Source organism: Bidens hawaiensis, unplaced genomic scaffold, assembly GCF_021521415.1.
Source record: "Bidens hawaiensis isolate Kalapana, Puna unplaced genomic scaffold, B.hawaiensis_p1.1 tig00011072_1, whole genome shotgun sequence".
NCBI classification, from domain to species: Eukaryota; Viridiplantae; Streptophyta; class Magnoliopsida; order Asterales; family Asteraceae; genus Bidens; species Bidens hawaiensis.
The window spans coordinates 602,666-627,092 of record NW_027491852.1 but is presented as its reverse complement, the minus strand read 5'-3'; the positions used below and the strand labels follow the sequence as shown (position 1 = coordinate 627,092).

At 37.5% G+C, this 24,427-nt stretch overlaps 1 protein-coding gene across 2 annotated transcripts; it reads left to right on the top strand.

Annotated features, from left to right (window-relative positions):
* The first annotated feature begins 245 nt into the window (after positions 1-245).
* LOC143536937 (E3 ubiquitin-protein ligase XBAT33-like) lies at positions 246-4,652 on the top strand. Of its 2 annotated transcripts, XM_077030817.1 has the most exons (11): positions 246-455; positions 527-586; positions 664-735; positions 817-1,001; positions 1,093-1,130; positions 1,194-1,253; positions 2,480-2,538; positions 2,629-2,675; positions 2,766-2,909; positions 3,029-3,120; positions 3,950-4,652. In XM_077030817.1, exons 1-11 carry the CDS (start codon positions 279-281, stop codon positions 4,492-4,494), a joined length of 1,479 nt encoding a protein of 492 aa, XP_076886932.1. In that variant the 5' UTR covers positions 246-278; the 3' UTR covers positions 4,495-4,652. The 2 variants fall into 2 exon arrangements, with proteins under 2 accessions (XP_076886932.1, XP_076886931.1); XM_077030816.1 differs by having other exon boundaries at positions 1,093-1,253.
* The last annotated feature ends 19,775 nt before the right edge of the window (positions 4,653-24,427 follow it).

Sequence of the window (24,427 nt, the reverse complement as noted above, 5' to 3'; positions counted from 1 at the left end):
AATATAATAAAATCCCCATATTTTTCAAAGTGTTTGGTAAGACTAACGAGAGTGAAGCACAGCATCCATTTATCTTGTCAAACAAACACAAAAACCAACTTTCTTTCACAAAAAAAATAAAAAATAAATAAACACCCAGTTACCAACAATTTGTCAGCATCTATTTTGTCCACAAATTCCCCCAATTTTTCATAATAACTTGTCTTCTTTCACCACACAGAGACAGTTGACCTAATTCCCAATTCCACAAGTTAAACCCTTTCAAATTTCCAATCGAAATGGGAAACTCCTTCGGCTGCTCGGCCTCCGGCGAACGGCTGGTCTCGGCGGCCAGAGACGGCGACTTCGTGGAGGCTAAGATGCTGCTTGATTGTAACCCTGGTCTTGCCAAATACTCCACTTTTGGTGGCTTGAATTCGCCTCTTCACTTTGCTGCTGCTAAAGGCCATAACGATGTATGCTCTCTTATTTTCATTTTGGGTTTAATTTCATTATTATTGTATTTATTCTATGGGTTTTGTTTCAGATTGTTGCATTGTTGCTTGATAATGGCGCTGATTTTAATTCTAGAAATTATTGCGGTCAGGTAACTGGTAACAAATTTGATTTGATTTTGATATTTATGAATTTATGTCATTTTTAAATTGTTGTGTAAATTTGAAGACTGCGTTGATGCAAGCGTGTCGATACGGACACTGGGAAGTAGTTCAGACACTTCTTCTCTTTAAATGCAATGTAAGTTGTCATTTTTAGTTTTTTTTGAGCTTGTAAATATTATTAAAGTGAAAAATTTTTGCATTTTTTTTGTGTTTTTAGGTTATGAGGGCTGACTATCTTAGTGGTAGAACTGCTCTCCATTTTGCAGCTGTGAACGGGCACGTGCGATGCATACGTCTTGTTGTAGCTGATTTTGTGCCTAGTGCTCCTTTTGAAGCTATTGACACACAAGCAAATGGTGATGGAAGCAACAGTCACGGTCCCAAAAACAAGTTTGACCAAAGGTTTAGACTTTCGATTCAGTTACGCAATTCTATATAGTTTTTTAGTTTATGTTTCACTGATTAAGTAATATCATGTGTATGGTCATTGTAGTGCATTGGTGAAATTTGTAAATAAATCTGCTGATGGAGGTATAACTGCTCTTCACATGGCTGGGTTGAACGGCTATGCTGAATGTGTACAGTTGCTTCTAGATCTGCATGCAAATACATCGGCTGTTACCTTTCATTATGGAACATCAATGGATTTGATAGGTATGTCAGTTGTTTTGAGATTCAAATAATATTGTTTGTCACTAAACCGTTACAATTAAACCTGTTTACATAGAAAAATGGGCTAATTTAGAATTTAGATTGTGTTTTATCACAAATGGGTTGAGTAAAATACTTCACTTAAAAGAGGATCATGTCAAGGGTTGAAAGTAGGCCTGTAAACGAACCAAACGTTCAGTGAGCAGTTCGTGAACCGTTTGGCAAGAAGTTCATTTATATAATTGATGAACGAACATAATAAAAAAGTTTTGTTCATTAAGTTAAAGGAACAAACATGAATACATGTATTTTTCATTCATCTATGTTCATGAACGTTCATTTACATTAACTTATTTGAATTTATTTATGTTTGTTCGTTTACGTTCATCTATGTTTGTTAGTTTAAGTTTGTTCTCTTATGTCCCTTAATGTATTCATTTAACATTCATTACAACTTATTTTAGTTTTAGTAACTTTTAGGCCCAACACCTTCTCACATTACTTTTAATTGGTTTTAGCTCAACTATGTTCGTGCGTTCGTTTATACTGTTAACGAACAAACATAAACGAGCAAGAACATGCTAAATTTTCTAAATAACGAACACGAAGAAGAAAACGCGTTCGTTTATTTGTTAGTGTTCGCTCGTTTGTTTGTTAAAGTTGAACGAATGAACACGAACATGCTACATTCATGTTCATTCGGTTCATTTACCAGCCTAGTTGAAAGTGTCCCAAAGTCTATTTTTTGTGAGAGGTGATCAGTACACTGTACATCTGAAACTGTATCCGAATTATCCGAAAATCCGAATTCGAATTATCCGAAAATTCGGATATCCGAAGTACATTGTACATCACCCAAATCATAACCCCCTACATTGTTTTTATTTAAAGACATAGATTATTATTGTTAATCATAATAATAGGGGAAAGTTAACGTACAAATGAAATTAACGTGCTAAACGTGAGAATCAAGTAGAGTAATTATATATACAAGTAGAGTACTTAAGTAATTACATCATAGTGTAATTACATAATTACTCTATGATGTAATTATATAATTACTCTACTTGTATATAATATATAACTACTCTACTTGATTCTCATGTTTAGCAGGTTAATTTCATTTGTATTTGATCCAAACCCCATAATAATATTGTTTTGTATTCAAACATGTTTATATTATAATTTGAAACTATTGACAATAAGTTTTCAAATGCGTTGTTTTGTAGGAGCTGGAAGTACTCCTTTGCATTATGCTGCTTGTGGTGGGAATTTAAAATGCTGTCAGGTAATCTTTACTATATCCTTTATCTTAATAACATTACTCTAAAATTATCATATTTTTTTTGTATATTAATATCCTTAGCTCATTTTTTAGATTCTGGTCGCAAGAGGTGCTAGTCGATTGACATTAAACTGCAACGGGTACAACAGTCATCTTTTCTTGTTTTGAGTTTTTCTAGTTATTATTTGCTAGTTGGTCATGAAATGATGAAAACGTTTATGTTGTTTCAGGTGGCTTCCTCTTGATGTAGCAAGAATGTGGGGCCGCCACTGGCTTGAACCTCTATTGGCCCCAAATTCTGACCTGGCAATACCTGTATTCCCCCCTTCTAATTATCTATCATTGCCCCTCATGAGTGTACTTAACATTGCCAGGTAGGATTATATGTTTTTAGGATTATATGTTTTTACTTCTTTCGTGGTGGCAATATGTGTTATATATGGTCTATTTTTATTAATATAAACACGGATTAACATTTGAAAATTATATGCAGAGAGTGCGGTTTGCAGTCCTCGGGAACCCTTTCTGATGATACTGATATTTGTGCTGTTTGCCTTGAAAGATCTTGCACAGTAGCTGCTGAAGGTTTGCTATTTTCACATGTTATTGTCTAGACATACAGACGTGTAAACGAATTGATCGTATAGTGGACCGTTCGATGGGAAGTTCTTTTATATAATAAATGAACCGACATGAACAAGAAATTTTCTTCATTTAACTAAACGCATGAGCATGAACAAACGTCTCACTTGTTTAGTTATGTTTGTGAACATTCATTCATCTGAATTCGTTTATGTTCTACGTTTGTTCATCTGAATTTGTTTATATTCGATGTTCGTTCATCTGAATTCGTTTTTGTTCGATGTTCGTTCATCTGAATTCGTTTTTGTTCGATGGTCGTTCATTAATGTTTGACGATCGTTCGTTTCTATTCATTTATGTTTGTTATCTTACGTTTATACAAGTTTGTTTGTTCACATTTAGTTAATTTTTTTGGCCCATTACAATTTTTAGATCCAACACATTTTTCTTTACAGTATGTTTAATTGTGTTTTAGCTCAGTTATGTTCGTTCATCTATGTTCAATTATGTTCATTTATATACGTTCGTGAACTGTTTTTATGCTGTTAACAAACGAACATAAACGAACATGCATCGCTTGTTTGGTTAAAGTTAGAAGCAGGGTCACGACATGCTCCGTTCAGGCTTGTATTCGTTCAGTAAACACTAAACAGCTAAATAAATATATCTGGTTGATGTCATACATGAAGTAATAAACCTTCAACGTAAATTTTATAATCATATCTGACATATTAATTATAATTTAAAAAAGTCTTCAATCGAAAGTATTTTGGGTCAACCATATACAACCCGAACCGTTTGACTGAAACCTGTTTATGTTTTAACTTTTCAGGTTGCCGACACGAACTATGTGTGAGATGTGCTCTCTACCTATGTTCAACAAGCAATAACCCGTCTGAATCAATGGGCCCACCCGGATCCATCCCATGCCCGTTATGTCGACATGGCATCATCTCATTTGCCAGATTACCCGGTTCACCTGCAAAAGAAATCAAACTACACCTTTCCCTCGGGTTTTGCACCCCGTGCATGCTTCACCCCCATGAACCAACCGAGTCCACACCCGCTAGCACCCCCGAGGTCAGCAAGAACCGTGTTGCTTCAGTCTCACCTGAGTTATTTTGCCCGGTTACTTGCAGCCCGTTTCCATCTGTAGCCATTCCTTTATGCACCTGCAATGACGGCTCATGCCCGTCTTCTCAATCAAGAGACGGTGAGCCTCGAGGTGGTTCAGATGGTTCACCGTCTCACCGAACAGCATCCGAGGATGGGAAACTGGGTTCACTCAGGCTCGATAAAGCTAGTTGCTCGAGTATGTTTTGGGGTCGAAGGAGTTGCAGTAGGGAACAGCAGTGTAATTCAGAGATCAATGCTTGATTCATGATGCTATTGTGAAAGCAATAATGGCGGTTTTGCTGGAATAGTTTGTGATGTATAATGATGGGTGTGGGTGGTGTGTTATGGGATTGGTGTTAGGATGTTTTAGGGGCAAAAGGTTTGTAAAAAATAAGGATAAGTGTGTTTGTTGGGGTATATTGTTATTGTTGTAGGACACTCATTGTTCTACCTGATTATTAACATGACATTGTTGAATATTAGCCATTCTAGGTTTTAATTGTCTTTTTTCTCATTTTGACGTGTATTTCAATGTGGGTTTTATGATTCGGTTATTAATTTATAATATTACAATTATGAGTGAGTTTCTGCCTTGTGTATTGTAACATGCGCTTCAATCAGGTGTACCTTGCTTTCGTCATGTTGGTTATGTGTCTTCCTGCCACCTGTACTTGCTCTTGCTACGTGTGTGTTTTCTGTTTAGCCTAATATCTAACAATACACAAGCGGTTTCTCTCTCTTTCCCGGTTACACCGCCCTTCTTCTAGATCTCGCCACGACCATTGTCTTCTTCGCCTCTGTAATCCATCACCGGGTGAATCTAGAAAGAGAAGCAAAGACAATCAGCGTTTGCCTGTTGTTGCCGGTGGCTTCCGGCAGTGGTTTCATTGGTTTTGACCGACGAACAACCATTACCGGCCGTCTATGGCGATGGAGACGGTGTCTCTGTTATCTCTCCCTACTTGGGTAGCGATATCGTGCCTCTCTCTCTACTCATTTGGTGCTGGAGGTGATTGATTATAACTGTGGCGGATTGATCTGTGTTGTTGCTGGGTTTACCCTAGGGGACAACGTACGACAACTGAGATGGTGATTGTTTGTCGGTGAACGATTTTTGTGTGTTTTTGGGTTCCATTGATGAACCCTAGGCGACATCGCAAGACGGTGGACAGTTAATCACACATTCACTGCACAATTGATTTGGGGATAATAATCCAAAACATATGTTTGTGTCTGTATGATCTCCAATTGCATATCAGAAATTAAGTTGAAAAATGTTGGGATTACAGTTGTGTAGAGTTTTTGTGGCCTATGGTTGTTAACAAGTGGCTCAATATTCCTACTAATAGTTCTGATTATAGTGTTGATTCTGATGATAGCTTTCATGATCCCACTACTACAGGTGAGATTCACGTGTTATTTTTTTGTTTGTGCATTTAGTTTTGGGAATTAGGGTTTCATTTGATTTTTGGTAAAATATATTCAATTTTGCTTTTGCAGATGCTGGTTTTGAGCAGGTCGTATTGACAGGTTGGCGGGTCCAACCCCACACGAACCTGAAAAATTGACACGAATACGACCCATTTGACCTGAAAGTTTTTTTTTTTAGTTTTTGTTTTTTGACATGACATGAACTCACGTCAAACTGATTGTCTAATTCTGACGAGCTCGTGTCAAACTCATCGTCTAAAACCAAATTTTTTTGACAAACCGTCTGACTAATTAAACGAAATAACAACCCACAATAATTAGGTGGTTCGTCAAACTCATAAAATTCGGTATGCTTTTAGACAGACCGTCTCACTAATTAGGCGGTTGGTCAAACGAGACCCATTTAGCTAAACGATTTTGCGGGGTTGACCTGAACCCATTTACAGCAAACCCCGTGTAATCTCATACGCCCTGTATGAGACTCTATAGTTTGAAGATTACATCATATATTATGTCGCCTAAGTCAGTTCTTGAGTTTGGATGTGTTTTTAAGGAGTATGTATTATAACTTTCATAATGTGTTTTTAGTGTTTTCACCGTTCATGTTTATACTTTTTTTGGTTTTGCTAGAGGAGAAGGTTCATTGATAACACTAGGTTTTGGGCAAAATCACACCAACAAATGCGTGAACACATTGTGACTCAACATCTGAACTGGCTTCTTTTTCTTTATCAGATGCTCCCCCGCAACGTGGGGGATCAAAAAACTAGTATTATTATATTCATATATAACAATTAAAAAGTTTGATGATGCTAATTGTCAATTTGGCGCTACCATATTGGTCCTTAAATTTTTATTTATTTATTTTTTTCTAGTTTTGGTACCATGATGAATCTAATGAAAATCGACCGAATTCATGTAAACTCATAGCTCTAACGCTTGGGTTTTACCAACGCTTATTTTTACCACCTGATGCAGTTTTGCCGTTCTTTTAGCTCTGGTATCATAACTAAAGTAATCGAAACCGACCAAACTCTTGTCAAGTTACCTCAACGCCTAGGATCGATAATGCTTGGGTTTTACCACCGCTTTGGTTTACCGACCAAATAAACACCGAAAATATATTTCTTTTTTATATATATTTTAAATATATGGTAATTTGTCGAATTTTATTTTTGGGTTTTAACGTTTAGGTTTTACCAACGGTTTCTATATCGTAGCGAGAGTAACCGATAATGTCCAAATTCATGGAAACCGACCGAATTCATGTAGATTCACCACATTTTGTTTTAATTTCGGTACAATAAAGAACGTAATGAAAACCTACCAAATGCAATTTTTTGTTTTAATTATGGCACTGTAACGAATGTGACGGAAATCGACCGAATTTGCGTAGACTCACCACCTCAACGACGGGGACCGACAATGCTTGGGTCTTCCCAGTGCTTGAGTTTTACTGACCGACGCTACCCAGTTATTCCGCCTCAAATTTTATATGTTTTTCTTTAATTCTTTTTAATCCAGTATCATAACACACTTAACTGAAACTAACCAAATTCACGTCAACTTATCGCCTCAACGTCCAAGACAAAAGACACTTGTGTTTATTATCGGCTTATCGCCAGGGGCTTTATCGACCTGCCTGCTCACTGCGTCGAGTAAAACGCTAGTTATATTATTATTATTATTATTATTATTATTATCATATAAATGGGAACAAACTCTTAAATTTTTGTTACTTTAGCTATGATACATATAATTTTGATAAGGGTTGGAACGGGTCAATACAAAAATAGAGTTAACTCGGTTTGGATCGACCCATTACGAGTTCGAGACAAAAGGTTTAGGTCAGATAATAGGAGAGTACTCGGGGATGGCTCACCGAGAACTCGGCCTAGGCGGGGATTACTCATTGAGTACTCGACGACTAGTCGCGATTTTTACAACAGTGGTTTAAGGTTAGAACGCTTTCAAGTCGGGACGAGATTCAGGTCAAAACGAGTTGGTTTATGGTGTATAAGAAGTTATACATCTTTTCAGCACTAAAATATCTCTGAATAAGTGTAATTTCGACAACTATATTAGAATAAATAAACACTAATGTTTATAATTTCTATCTATAGGTAAATATAGTCCCAAGAAATAAAAAATCTGAAATACGAAGAAAAAACAGAGATAAACAATTGAAAACTGACTCAACACACCCCATGGTGAATCAAGACTTGGCCATGCGTAGAGCATACGAAGTAAATACAAAAAACAGGAAATCAAGACATGGTCATGTTGACGAAAACGCATCATATGTTATCAAAAGAAGGAAGAAAATACAAAATAGAAGGTTCTGAAGTAAAACACGGCCACGTCTTTCCAAGACAGGCATGCCTTCAAGTACAAGAGAAAAAGACAAAACTAATTGGAGAAGTTTGGACTGTTGTGTAACGCAACACGGCCGTGTTAACCTTGAGTACGATATGATATGGACAATTAATGCAGCAGGACAAAAAATGGCGACACGGTCGTGCCCTGTTTAACACAGTCGTGCTCAGAGGACCTGGACATCGTGTAAACTGAATGCTCTTTCTTATTCAATACTCTCCACCCACCTATTTTCACCACCATTATTAAGGGAATTAATCGCATCTATCTAACCCTTGAAGATTAAGGAGATAAGCTTTTATGTGAAGTCATTAGCATTAAAGATGGTAGATTGTTTCAATTTGATCACGTTTGTATCTATTACTTTGATAAATTACATTATGCTTATTAGTGGCTAAACTTTCATAGTATCATCTTGGTTTATAATGAATCTTGATTGAAGTTTAATAATGATAGTAAAGCATGTGATTGGTTTTTAATAACTAATGTTATGTCGCAATTATCACTTGATGAGGAAGGTTAAAATACTCTTAAAAGATACCCTAAGTGCTAATCTTGACGACAAGATGAGAAATTGCTAGTCTTGTGAAACCTTAGTGAACCTTAAAATAGACACAAAAACCCCAAACTTGATGATAAGTCGAGAAATCGCCATTCTTGTAAGGACTTGGTTGATAAATTAAGAATCCTTAAAATCAATCCTCAAATATCGAGCTTGACAATAAGCCGGGGAACTGCTAGTCTTGTGAGAGTTTGGGGAATAACTAAGAAACTTTTAAATAGCCGCCAAGATTCCGAGCTTGATAATAAGTCATTTGATAATAATATCCCAAGTGTTCTGATTTTGGAATTGGAACTGGTTTCTTTGTTGGTTATTGTTTTGAAACTGTCTTGGCTAGTTGCATTCTCTTGCAAAATGACCTGGTATTTGACAATTATAGCAAATTGCTTTGGACTTGTCAAACCCAATTACAGTAGAAACTCGATAAACTAATACTCGATTATTTAATAAACTCATAATATTTTTTGCCAGTCCCGACTCGGGTATAGGGTGCTAAATTAATAATTCGCTAAAATTATAAGATAATACATTTTTGATAATTTCTTTAGACCCCATATAAAATATAAATTAATAATTCCTTATATATAGCATATTACATGAATGATTTATGAAGGTTTCTTGAAAAATGACTCAATTGTCTTTTGTTTTTTGTTGAAATCAATTTCCCCTTGAATCTCGTCTCTAATTTTCCTTAGCATGGTAAGAACTTCTGGTGTTGTTTCCTCATAACTCAACAAGAAATTGTTCAATGTGATCGCCGCTTTAATAGCTTCGTTTCGCGAAGGGGGCTCCATTGTAGAACTTTCATCATAAGGTGGGAGATTGAAGGTTTCTTTCAAATTGGGCCATTCATTTGATATACATGCATTGTATACAATAATTAAGTGGAAGCTTGAAAGGTGTTTGTAAACTAAGTATTATACTATAAATTAATAAAATATTAATTAATATATAAATTAATAATTATTAATTTATCGATTAATTAATAACTCTTTTAATTAAAAAATTTTGGTAGTCCCAAGTGTACTATTTTATAGAGTTTCTACTGTATGTCATTTGGTCCAGAAACCAAAGACCTACCAGTTCTGTTGTATAGCCTTTTACTTCTCATAGCCAACATGACAGCTTGACACTTGAGATCCATATCCAAATCATCAGCATCAATTTGTTCAATATCTTCTTGCACTACACTTGTGTAAATTAAATTCTTGGCCACAAATGCTTTGTAAGAATCAGTGAACATTGAGAAGAGAGCTTCATAATCATTTCCATGATTAATGTTTCTAGTAACATAGGGAGCATGTCCACTTGCCATTGAGGAAGTATCACTATCATCCATCAGTTGCACATTAAACCTTGACTGCCCACTTTGATTGCTAGACTAACCAACAACAAAAACTCTTGGAGTTTCATCATTAAACTCAATAGGTTCTTTAGTTATAGGGACTTGCTGTTGGTTCTTTGTTGACAGATTCCCCATTGATGCAATTAGAGCATTTGCAACTTGGAAGCTTGGTTTATCTTCCTTAAACATATGATTCTCAATCATTTCATGCTCAGCAGCTTGTAAAAAGCAGATAATATCATCAAGCTTGAATGTAGGGAAATTTGCCTTTTCCTTGATGAACATGCTTGCAGTGTACAATTCTCCAGACGAAGATGATAACAGCTTCTTGTTTAGGTCAAAATCTGTTATTGCAAGGTCAGTGGTTCTGATTTCATTGACAATAGCAACAAACCTTTGCAAAACATATTTCAATCTCTCTCCTTCCTTGAACTTAAATATATCCAGCTGTTGCTTCAATCTGTCTTTCTTGATGTATTTAAGCTCAATATTTCCTTCAAACATTTCAACAATTGCATCAAACATTTCCTTTGCTATAGTGTGATGAGCCACACTTCTCAAGATCTCCCATGATAGGCCAAGTTTCAGCATAGACAAGGCTCTGTCATCATTCGTTTTCATCTGTCTTTCAAAGGTATGATTGTTGTTTGTGCCATAAGGAACATGTGGGCCATTTTTGATTGAATTCCACATGTCAACGTCGTTATGGCAAACAGTTGCCTCAAACAGAACCTTCCACTTGATATTATTCTACTGTCCTAACAATCTTGGGATTTTGTTAGTAGACACTTCCTGATAATCCATTACTCCCAGCCATGTTTTTGATATTTTTAAAAGATTTTAGAAATCAAAATTTACTCAAAACTTGACAAACTTTAGAAAAACAATCAAATATGTGGATGAAATACTCAGATCTTATGAAACCGGATGGATTAGGTCAAGATCTAGGCTCAAAAAGGAAATAATGAAAGTAAATATGAGAATAGAGAACTTTTAAACCTCAATAAACAGTAGATTTGAGAAAATGAAAAAACAAAGAAGCTGACGTCACAAATTAATGGAACAGTGTTCAGCTAACATCATCATTCTTCATCTTCAAAATCAGAAGAATATTCAGTAAATCTCACAATCAGCAACAAATCTTCACAAGTGCAGAGACGAAGCTCTGATACCACTTTTCAGGACCAATCTATCAACTACAACAATCAGTCTCGTAACTAACAACAACGTGTTGACAAGACAGTTACGAGTTCTGCCCTTGTGAAGATCCAATGAACATTAAAGGCGGAATCAATAATATTCAAAATGTTGCTGGACGAACATAAATGAAACAAACACACAAAGTAACTCAAATATTTCCATTAATATTGTGAAGGATACAATGAAAATCGATTAGGGTTTCTAGGTGGAATTTTTTTATTTTAGGCAGCTTTCCGTACAAAGATATTCTTTTACGAGAAAGTGTCAGCCGTCAAATCACAATATTCGCTTTGTGTCCGTTGTCATAAATGTGCCCTAAAGTTTCCTTAAATAGACACACTTGACATCTTATAGAAACCCTAATGATTGATACATTACATATTCAAACATATTCATAAATATTACAAGTGTATAAAGGTCTTCAAGTAAGCTTTGTAAGCTTTTATCCTTTTCGAGCAGACCTTGTAACCATAAGTGTGCTTGGAACAGTTCTCCGAGTAAGCTTTACTTAGAATATTTTCCTAAGAAAATATTCTTCAAGCATACTTCAATCTTCATGATATTACCAAACTTTGCTCGATAGTATCCTACGAGCAAACTTGTTCTTCATTGATCCCTTCAACCTTTTGTCTTTAACTTATTTAACAAGTTAAGTGTGTTGGTGACACTGTAGGTTACTCGAGGTTGAACCTTACTCGTTGGAAGTCCTTAGAGTAATTTATTCAATAACTTTCTTCAAGTGTGCTTGGACCATTGTTTATTAATAAACCTTGCTCGATCAACCAAAATACTTGGTTTTAGCTTGGTTAAGTCAAGGGTTTGCTCTAAAACAAACCTTGATTGACTTGAAGAACAACCTTGCTTGATGAAGTGTAGTTTTCTCGAACATACACTTAGAAGAATTCTAGAAGATAAATTTACTCGAGAGTGAAATACCTTGCTTGAATAAGTCTAGGCTTGCTCGAAGTGCCAAGTTTGGTTGGTTTTCATACTTAGCCATTTCTGAGGAGGTTGAGAAGATTCCAATCTTTCCTTTGTCGAATCTTGATCCTAACAACCTTGAAAGATGCCGAAATTAATAAAAATCGAAAATTTGCAGAACAAACTCTACATATAGAATATTTTAAAGTTAGACACTTAGAGGCGGAAATTAAAGTTAGTCAAAGTAACATGGAACTCCCGAAGAGGTCCAAAGTTTACCTGGGAGTCAGAACCCAAAATAAGAAAGAAATTCCCACATTTGTTTTAACTAACTTCGAGGACAAGATTATTTCCAAGGTTCGGAGAATGTAACATCCTGAAACTTTCGGGCAAATTTTGACAAGTTACAAAAGATCAAGGACTGAAAATGAATAAAATATTAAATTCGGACCCATCGCGCTACGGGATGGGCCAGAAAGAAGCCCATCAGATACACGATGGGAGACACATAAAACCCAATGTATTAATGGTGTCGCGCTAAGCGATGGAACAAGTTCAGGACCACAACTCAAGATAGGCAAAAGAGTTATGCAGATAAACGCCGTAAACCATTAGAGTTTCTGGAAGAAGATAAGGTATTACTATCGATGTCACCTTGGAAATGTGTAGTTCGGTTTGGTAAGAAAGAAAAATTAAGTCTCGCAATAGCCGACATGGTCACCACGGTTGTGTGACACGTTTCCAACCAGTGGAGACACATGGCGGTTCTAGGGTTGACGATGCAACCCCTGTGGACGGCATCGCGATACACGATGACCAAACCTTTTCATCCATCGCGATACACGATGTATTAAATTAATAAAAGGCGGCTAAACCCAATCGCATTACGCGATGGTGTTTATACCCCATTGCGATGCGCAACCAAACTCAGAATTTTGTCTATAAAAGGGAGATCGGGATGAACGACCATAACATCCTAATAACACTCACAAAACCATAGATAGTCTCAAAGTGTGTGCCAAGTCCCCAACGATCCGATGAGTTCGTATTCTCCAAGTACGTGCAAAGTATTAGAAGTTCTGTTGATTTTTTTCCCACATATACCCGATGATTAGTAGGAGTGCTGCCTACTCAAAGCCTAGGCATTTCATCCAAAGTACCTTGTTAAGATAGGGGTTCTATCTAAGTAGTTTATTATATTGACATAGACTTAGTCAGGGGTATAGCCCAAACCTTGATCAAACATAAGTTAAACATAGCTTTTCATAAGCCAAGATTATAGTTAAAATAACGTTTTTTTATAATTAAGAAACATAGAAATTTACATACAAGAGATATAGTCAAATCAACGTTTCTACTTGAAGAAGAAACCCTACATTAGCGTTTCTTCATGAAGAAAAAACGTAACATATAAATGGTAAATAAACAAAGGTGACAAAAGTCCAAATAATTTATATAAACAAATGATTTATCAATGTTGTTATGCGAACAAGACTAAATGTCTGAGGCTAGATATTTTGATCTAGATATTTATACAATGTTATTCTCGTGTTATAGGTCCGAGGTAACTCAAAGCATAAATCAGTGAAAACGTTGATAAAAAAAGGTGAATACACTCATATCTATAAAACTCTTTAATCGAGTCAATTACCTAGAATCTAAAGTTTACATGGGATAATATATCCCTAAAACTTTAGTATCTGCTGCCATTTAGCCTAGTTGTAGGTGTGGCTAGCTCCATACATATGTGGGCAGAGGGTAGATGTACCCCACCACGTGTGATACAAGTTCCCGTATCATTGAGCCAGTCTATAAGGCTGTTTGGGTTTGACTAATGAGATATAATTGGTACTCCAGACTAGAGGGCCGCTAAATGTTTCGAGTATGATCTAAAGGTTTTCATAAATGTTTTAAAGTCAGCATGTTCACCAGCACATGTTGCTGTCGTATTTTATAAAACTATTTTACATGTAATCACAATATGCGATTGGAGTTGGTTGTTAGCCATTAGGCGATTTGATGGCTCAAATGAAGTTTTTATAATGCATATGTTGTAAATTATAATTTTACCAGTTAAACACTTTTGTAACATCATCGGGTGATTAATCCCTGACTTTTGAATATAATAATATTTTAATCCAAAACTTCCGTTTACAACCTTAAATCTGATATATTTACAAAACATGTACCAACTAATAGTCACACGCCTAGGCCCATGGAGCCGGGTGTGATAGGGTTGCAACATTATTTAACATGACACAAAATAAAATCCATATTGGTCCACTGGAAAAGTGGGTTGGTCAAGCATATTGTTTAGATATTTGGTAGAAAGTGCATACGCACCAAATCATTGCAATCCGAGGGCTTGAGATGGGGACTTGTTCAAAATTCCCAACAACGTTAACTCTACCAAAACATCATAAGCATGTAAGTAGCAAAAAAACTGGTATGTGCAACAATTCATAGTAGCTAAGGAGTCTGATTTTTTTCCTATTCACATAGATTAGGCAGCCCAAAAAAGAGTAGGAAGAAGGCCTTAGATGAGAATAAGACGATGGCAGCTTCTAAGAAGAGGAAGATGACAATAAACGAGGTTCAACGTGTGTTTTCTTCAGAAGGGAGACTGACAAGAATGGGGTAGAGTTTGAAATGGTAGAGTTTTCTTCAGGTCCTCACAAGGAGCATCCTAACCAAGTCAAGCCAAAGAAAGTCAACATGGTTAGTTGTTATGGTTGACGCGGGTGGTTTTTGCTAGACAATATTAAAACAATTGTGGTTTAGGTGACATTTTAAAAACTTATGGTTTTATAGGAGTGTTTGATTCAATAAATGTTTGTTGTTATGAAGGTTTGATGTATGACAATTTAAGGGGTATGTTAATTGTGCTTTGTTGTTTTAGGTTTGCATTTACATGTTTCACACTTTAAGGCTATGTTATGCACTATGATGGTTTGACAAAAAACATAACACATATCAACAACATCATCCAAACACTTTTATTAAACCACTTGATTCCAAGTCAAACATTACACTACAAATCAAGTATAAACATAACTACAAATCAATTTCACTTCTACTTCCAATGACAATCTTTATTTGACCAGTCAGAGTCCCAGTCGTGCTCGTCTTCATATGGATCATGATAGTAATATTTCCCCTGCTCCATTGTATAGTCATAAGAAGCTTTCAAAATCTCAGGGTTATAATCATGAACCGGCTCCATTTCATGTTCTCACTTGGTCTGAAAAATCCAACTTCTTGCACTAAACAGGCCAACAGTTCCCAATTGACCTGCTTCCTTGTCAACATCAACTACCTGGTCTTACAATTAACCCGCCTCAATGTCATCCTTATCAACCTTAAAAACATTTTTTTACACCTGCCCTGCATCCTTCTCAACATCTATCATTTCATCATGGCTACATCATGACTGATAATGTGCTAAACAAATCATGTAAATAGATTAAAAACAAACTATAAAGATTTAACATAAACTATAATTACAAGTACAAACATTACATTATCCCATACTGCAAATACAAACTACACCACTAATCAATAAGCACAAACATACCCAAGGAACAACAACCAACTAATTCATAACACAATCTTCAATCTTGTTACTTCTTTGGTTTTCATTCTTGCAAACTCATCTTTCTTGTTCATCATCTTCATCATAGCCTTGGTTACCTTTTCACAACTGGGACAAGTGGGATTATTAGCCCACTTTAGCCATCCACAACTCCCCTTATGTAATGAATGCAACCTATGAACACAGCATCAACCTAACATTGTACTAACCCTTATTGCGTTAATATACACATCATTAACCTAAAATTGAACTTACATAGCACAAGAATAATAAAAGTTAATTATTTTTTTACTTACACAACACAATAATCATAAAATCAAACTAATTTCACACTTACAAAGCACAAGAATCGTTGACTCGTGTTTGCTTCGGTTTAGGAAATCCGGTAACAAGCCACTACACCACAAGAGCATCGCACCTCAGATCGATCGTATGTTTGGGACTTCGATTGTGTGGTTGATGAAGAAGAAGAATATTGAGACATTATGGATCCAATTTGCTCGACATATGAAGTTTTGGGGGGTAGTGATGTCATTTCATCACATCTTAATGGGTCAAGTAACGGTAAAAAAGCGACATGAGTCAAACTTTGCCCGCCTGAAAACTAGGATGGCACACATCATTCAATTTGAGAATAAGGCATGTATAGTGCATCCGCCCATAAAGAACACGGGAACAAATCCTAATTTTGACTTTTATTTTATGCCAAAAGAGAGGGTTTTCGCTGAGTAATTCAATTATAAAAATTTCTTTTTTCTTTGAAATAAATACAACTAACTATATGTGAGAAAATATGTTCTACAAAAAACAATCGGTTTACAGTTTATCCATCTTAGAGGAACATATTCATACGCAACTTGATTGTTTTTTAGAATGACAACACACACCTTCTAATTTTACTCACAAATTACAACCATTGTTAATCACGAGGCAAACCTCACAACTTGAAAAAACAAAACTTTACTTAATATTTTGGTACCACTAGGCAGAGGTAGGCAAATACCCTTTAATACAACTTGATTGTTTTAGATCTAAAAAAAGTAGGTTAAAAATAAAGAACTTAAGTGGTGCCACGGTTAGCGAGTGTGAGACCTCTCAACTTGTCGTTGCACCACAAATGGCAAAATGAGTATGGATGCCATTTATTTATTTTTTCTAAAAGAACGTTGTCTTAAAGATGAAAGGCGATAAATAATATGACACTGAACGAACGTAGATGAGATCACTTAACACGGCCATTTCTCAAGAGGGATCGATAGGGTTGAATTAACATAAGAAATATCATTTTATAACCAAATATAATCAATAAATATTACGCCATCAATAAAGATTACACTATGAGGTATGCTTGAATTGCCAGGGCGTTAAGGCTGATTTGGTAATGGTTAAAGAGTATAACCCCCCCCCCCCCCACCATGGGTTAAGGGGTGTTAAATGCAAGATGGGTTAAGGTGTTTACTGGATTTAAAATCCTCTAAACGCACACTTATTATTTTAACAGTTTTTTAAAATTAATTTCATTTTTCTTTTGGGGGGGGGGGGGAGGAAGCGAGGTTAAACCTTTTTCTAAGAATGAGATCGATAGTGAAATAAGTGAAGTAGGTTATATGACGGTCTACGTAGAATTAAAGAATGTGAATGCATACCAAATAACCTTATAAATAAAATATTTATTTCCAGTAAATATAATTTATTCAAAAAGAAACTTTAGTAGCCAAAATGGATAACATAAAAAATGCAAACGTTTAGGATCTGTTTGGTATGAGGTAATGGAATGAACGAGTGAATGGAATTAACAAAGAAGTGGAATGAAAAAAGGAATGAAATGAATTATTACTATTCAATTGTCTTGTTTGGTTATCATATATGAATGAAATTCATCATCACTTTATTATTATTTTTTTTATTAAATAGTAAACTATTCCATCGTAGTATTTTTTTGTTAATTAATAAAACGGTAATAAGATAATGCGATATAGTAATAAAAATATAATAACAGTTATAATTTAATAATATTTATACTATAATAAAATAATAATGATGATAAAAATAACAATAATAACACTAGGAGTAATAATAATAATAATAATAATAATAATAATAATAATAATAATTAATTATTATTGGTCAAGTTATTTTATAAAGGGGAATAAAAATAAGAAAGATGGGAATGATTTATAGCCACACAAAAAAACCCTCAAAAAAATTAGAAATAAAGAAATAAAAAAATTATGACTCAAAATATAATAAAAAACGAAAAAATTAAAAATACAAAAATGTTCCACCTTCTTTCTCGTTCTCATAAAAAAACAATGGTAAGTGAAAAAAGTCGTTGTGCCTTTTTGTTTATCATTGTGTTTTATGCTTATTTTCGTCATTGATTGTGTCTTTTTTCCTTGACATTGTGTCTTCTTTTCTTTATATTGTGTTATATTTTGCGATTTATTGTGTCTTTTTTAGTTATTATTGTGTCTTTTGTTCATTTTCATAATTGTGTATTTTATCACACCATTGTGTATTTTCGTCAATTTTTTTTCGTATTTTTTATTTTTTTTGAACGGGAATGATGGCGAAAACATTTTAGTTTTTTTTATTTTTTTCATATTTTATTTATATTTTGAGTTATGATTTTTTTGAAATTTATTTTTAAAGGTTTTTTTGTGTGGTCAGAAAAATCGTTCTCACACTTCTCATTTTTGTCTCCCTTTATATTCTAAATTTACCCAATTATTATTATTATTATTATTATTATTATTATTATTACTACTACTACTACTACTAAAAGGAATAAAAAATTATATATATGAAAGAAATTGCATTTCTTAAAACTGATTCATTCCATTGATGAATGTCAACCAAACATGTTTTATTTCATTCATTTGAAATAATTCATTTCATTCCGCTTATCATTACTTCCTACCAACACTACTGTGACACCCGGTAAATTCCCAATCCCTTAAACCAAGTAATCAACCTAAATATTAGGTAATTATGTTATATGCGCCTTGCGCGAGCGCGCTATGTTAGAATCAGCGCGTGCATTTGTTATGTGCGCCCTGCGCGAGCGCGCCATATTAGAGTCAGCGCGTGCATTTGTTATGTGCGCCCTGCGCGAGCGCGCCATGTTAGTCAGCGCGTGCAATTGTTATGTGCGCCCTGCGCGAGCGCGCCATATTAGAGTCAGCGCGTGCATTTGTTATGTGCGCCCTGCGCGAGCGCGCCATGTTAAGAACCAGCGTGGGCATATGTTATATGCGCCATGCGCGAATGTTTTGGCTTTATGTTTTCATGTACCTTAACGTTATGTTGTCTAATGGGTTGACCATCCCGCATGATGCTAAGGCGGGTGCATCCTAAATCGTTTATGCGCGTGCGGAAGGGAACTAACCTCCCCGCATGGCGGGAACATTGAGAGCTAGTTTGTCTGAAGCTCCAAGATGGAATTGACTTCAACATAACTGATCACTATGTTGAAATACCAAGACCACCTGGAGAATCTACAAATGAAACTCAATGTCACTAACTGCGAGAAGGTTACGTGCCTACCCGCAGCAAAGAAATGTCCTTCACGCAGAAAGCTATGCGCACAAAGTGATGCGCACAGAACACTCAGTCTATTCTCCAGACGTAAGGAGATTACTCCCGCCCAAAAGGAAACAGTAGCGTGTTTCAGAGATTTTCCACTTTTTACTGTACACTGACAAAAGTACCTGAAAAAGCACACTGTAACATGAAAAGTCAATTGTCAGCCACCCTATTCTCACCAACCCTAGACCTGCATGTCCTGACCAAATCAAATCAAAATCTTTTATCCACTACTCCACTCTTAAATAAATAATAATAATTTCCATACTTTATCATCATTACACCTAGATATGAAAAGATTACAATCCCCTAAAGCAAGGGATTGTGTTCCCTTGAGTTTGCCTATAAATATGTAACCTAAGTTATCACCCAAACACACTTCAAACTTCTCTCTTAAGAACTGCAAACTTGCACTAATCATCTCCCAAGCATCCGTTGTTTTCATTTCCGATCCTGTTACTAGGTAAGCCGAGAATATAACCTTGAGATCTACTTTCCAACCCTTATATTCTCCTATTTCTTGATCTTAATATATATACTTCTTGTTATTTAATCGTATTCTAGACCTTCAATTCAAAGGCCAACACCAAGAAAACCCGAATCTCGATTAATCCCTTAACAAGAACCACAGGTGAGTCTCACAGCCCCTATTTTCACTGTTTTCACTATTTTTAAACTGTTTTCGGGGCGAGGGACACGTACTTAAATAATGTTTTATCATGGTATACTTACAAGTTATGTAAACGATCGTGTTTAAATTATGTTTCATGATGAGCAATGCAAACGGTTAGCTATGATTTACGATGTATGTGCGCCAGAACTCGAGTAAGTGACCACTTTACCATTGGAACTCTAAGGGTAGGGACTGCTGGTTTGATCCGCCCACTCGTAGGGGTCGCACCTCTTACACAGACGAGTGCCTAGTATGGTCATGGGGCAGTACTATGGGTTTGAGCCCGCTTGTAGAGGTCGCTCCTCTTACGCAGACGAGCGCCTTGTTTTCCGGCACAACGTCCGCGCGTAACCCGCGGGACGGTATTACAGTATTATTCGCTCGTAGTGGCAGCGCCACTTACACAGACGAGCACGGTTTTTCAGATGTGTCCGCGCGTAACCCGCGGGACGGTATTACTTGTTTCGCTCGTAGTGGCAGCGCCACTTACACAGACGAGCACAGTTCCCAGAAATGTTCGCGCGTAACCCGCGGAACGATTTTATCAGAATGTGTTGATAGAACTATGTTTTACCAAGCATGTGTTTTAATGATGCTATCAGAATTATGTTTCAGAATGATTTTTATCAAGATTATGATGCAATACGATTTATCAAGTTACTAAAACTTGTGAACTCACTCAGTTTATACTGATTCAAATGTTTTACGTGTCTTTCAGGAGATAACTAGGTAGCGCATGGAGTCACACTTAGAGCACCTCACGCTGAACATCTAAAACTAGCTTTTTGGAAGATTTTAGTTCTATCCCTTCGATGCGCGTGGTTGTTCCCGCCGCGCAAGGGGATATGGCGTGGAAATCTTCAACAGTTTTTATACTTGGATGTTTTTATGTATTTTTTTAAACAATGTAATGTATTTGTATTAAACTTTTCATGCGCAATGAAAATCTTACCTTGAATGTTTGCAATGGCCCGTGCTTATTTATCAATCCCCACTCGCGCGCGCCCGGCTGTTTCCGCCGCTCAGGGCCGGGTGTGACAGATTGGTATCAGAGCACTGGTTATAGCGAACTAGGAAAAGAAGTTTTAACCTAGACTATAACCGTTGGGGAATCGCATGAAATATTTTTTTTCAAAGAAAATATTTTCAAAAGAAACTATACACACACTTAGGAATACGGGTCGCACAGTGTCTAGTGAATAAAGATAAAGAACATTATGTGCTCAGAGTACATGCGCTAAGTTTAATATATTTTCACTCTTTTAAAGCGAGAATGCCTCCAACCAGAGCCAAGGGAATTACCATGACACCCGAGGAACTCGCGGAAATAATCTCGCAGGCGATTGCGACACATGAGGCCAGCAAGGCCGAATCAAGTCAGGGTCGTCAGAACGAGACCCCAGAACCCGATTCAGGAGCCTTGGACAAAGGGTGCTCCTATAAGACATTTATGGCCTGTAGGCCTTGGCCATTCAAGGGTACCGAAGGGGCCATTGGGCTCTACAACTGGATTGACAAGATGGAGACAGTTCTCTCCATTAGCAGATGTAGTGAGAACCAGAAGGTCCTTTACGCGACCTGCATGTTCCAAGAAGCAGCTTCGTCTTGGTGGAAGCTTCAAGTGAAGACTTTGGGGCGAGAAGTTGCTCTTCACAAGACCTGGGAAGAACTGAAGGAAATGATGATGAGAAAGTTCTGCTCTCGCGCAGAAATCCAAAGTCTGCAGCAGGAATTCTGGAACCACACCATGGTAGGAACGGATATCGACGCCTACAACAACCGGTTCAACGAGCTTTGCCAGTTGGTGCCAGACATGGCAAACACGGAGGAAAAGAAGATCGAGAGGTATATTTTTGGGTTACCTCCTGTTGTTAGGGTTCCGCTCAACGCCGCAGCGCCTCCAACCTTTGATGAGGCGGTAGCGCGGGCCATCACCCTTACAAGGGATACGGTCCGTGCGGGTATGTTGACTACGCGCGGAAACGAGCAGCGAACCTCTGACTCCAAGAGGAAATGGAACTCTCACCACCGAGGGTCCGACTCCAAGCAGCCACCGTTCAAGAAGCAGGAAAGCGCAAGGGTTTACGCGATCCAAGCCGCGGAGCCATCAAGGAAAGGATACAGCGGGCCTTACCCATGGTGCAACAAATGCAAGTTTCACCACGAGAGTGAATGCGCGAGCGTCACGTGCGCCAAATGTAACAGGCCAGGGCACAAGACGATGAATTGCCGTGCTAAAGAAGCTGGAGCCAGTGACAACTGCTACGCATGCGGAAAGCCAGGGCATTTCAGTCGGGATTGCCCGCAAAGGGGAAACCAAGCTCGCGGGAGAGCTTTTGTGATCGGCGCGGGTGAAGCTAAAGAAGAGCCGAATGTGGTAACCGGTACGTTTTTGCTTAACGGCCATTTTGCATCTGTCTTATTTGATACTGGCGCTGACCTAAGTTTTATATCTGCTGAGTTTAAAAACTCCCTAGGCTTAGCAACCAGTAGGCTAGACACGCCTTATACTATAGAACTAGCCAATGGAAGGCAGTTATGCGCGAACGAAAAAACTGAACAATGTGTTATAGTCATGGGAGGTCACGGGTTCAATATTAACTTGTTACCAATAGACTTGGGAAGTTTTGACATTGTGGTAGGTATGGATTGGTTAGTCGAGAACCGCGCGGAAGTTATTTGCCATGAGAAGCAGGTTCGGATCCCACTGTTGAACGGAGAAACCTTGGTAATTCAAGGGGAAAGAAGGGGAGTTGCGACGAAACTGATTTCGTGCCTAAAGGCGCGCAAGTGCCTAAGGAAAGGGTGCTACGCCTTCCTGGCGCATGTCGTAGAGAAGAAAGGAGATGAGCGAAGAATTGAAGACTTACCAGTAGTGCGCGAATTTCCAGAAGTTTTTCCTGAAGATTTGCCCGGATTGCCGCAGCCGCGACAAGTAGAATTTCGTATTGATTTAGTCCCAGGAGCTGCGCCAGTAGCTCGAGCGCCTTATCGATTAGCTCCATCTGAGATGCAAGAGCTATCCAATCAGTTACAGGAACTATTGGATAAGGGTTTCATACGCCCAAGCTTCTCACCTTGGGGAGCTCCAGTACTGTTTGTTAAGAAGAAGGATGGTTCGTTCAGAATGTGTATTGACTATAGGGAGCTGAACAAGCTGACAGTCAAGAATCGGTACCCCTTACCGAGGATTGACGACTTATTTGACCAGTTGCAGGGATCCAGTTATTATTCGAAGATAGATCTACGGTCAGGATATCACCAACTTAGGGTCCATGAGGAAGATGTGCCGAAAACAGCCTTCCGAACTAGATACGGCCATTATGAGTTCTTAGTGATGCCTTTCGGGCTAACTAATGCGCCGGCTATATTCATGGATCTGATGAACCGCGTGTGCAAACCATACTTGGACAAGTTTGTGATTGTGTTTATAGATGATATTCTGATTTACTCTCGGACCAAGGCCGAGCATGAGCAACACCTGAGATTGATTTTGGAATTGTTGAGGAAAGAAAAGTTGTATGCAAAGTTTTCCAAATGTGAGTTTTGGCTTAGAGAAGTTCACTTTCTCGGTCACGTTGTAAACGAGAAAGGAATACACGTTGATCCTTCCAAAGTCAAGGCCATCGAAAACTGGGAAGCGCCAAAAACCCCAACTGAGGTGAGGCAATTCCTAGGACTAGCTGGCTACTATCGACGCTTCATTGGGAACTTCTCCAAGATAGCTCTACCACTGACCGCGCTAACTCAGAAAGACAAGAAGTTTGTTTGGGGCGAAAATCAGGAAACAGCATTTCAAATGTTAAAACAGAAGTTATGTAGTGCGCCAATTCTGTCTCTGCCCGAGGGGACGGATGACATCGTCGTTTACTGCGACGCTTCACATCAGGGACTCGGATGTGTCCTTATGCAGCGAGACAAAGTCATAGCGTATGCCTCGCGCCAACTCAAGGCCAATGAAAAGAACTACACAACGCATGATCTGGAACTTGGAGCGGTTGTCTTCGCGCTAAAGATTTGGCGCCATTACCTCTATGGTACAAAGTGTATAATCTTTACGGATCACAAGAGCCTTCAACATATATTTGATCAAAAGGATTTAAACATGAGGCAACGAAGATGGGTGGAGTTGTTGAATGATTATGATTGTGAAATTAAGTACCACCCTGGAAAGGCGAATGTGGTAGCAGACGCGCTAAGCAGGAAGGAGCGAATAAAAACGCTACGAGTCAAGGCTCTAAGGTTGACCATTCACACAGATCTCTCTACCCGCATCCGAGACGCTCAGCAAGAAGCCTTGAAACCAGAGTTTGTTAAAAACGAATCCCTTGGGGGTATGATTAAGGATTTGGAGCTCAAAGAGAACGACACTCGATATTTTGCTAACCGTATATGGGTCCCTCTCAAGGGAGGATTGCGCGAGCAAGTACTAAACGAAGCTCACAAGACACGGTATTCCGTACATCCTGGCGCAGACAAGATGTACCAAGATGTTAAAACGCTGTATTG

Coding starts and splice junctions, on each gene's coding strand:
- LOC143536937 (XM_077030816.1), top strand. CDS start 279: ATGGGAAACTCCTTCGGCTGCTCGGCCTCCGGCGAACGGCTGGTCTCG. Junction 1,002..1,092: donor AAAAACAAGTTTGACCAAAG/GTTTAGACTTTC, acceptor TGGTCATTGTAG/TGCATTGGTGAAATTTGTAA. Junction 3,121..3,949: donor TTGCACAGTAGCTGCTGAAG/GTTTGCTATTTT, acceptor TTAACTTTTCAG/GTTGCCGACACGAACTATGT.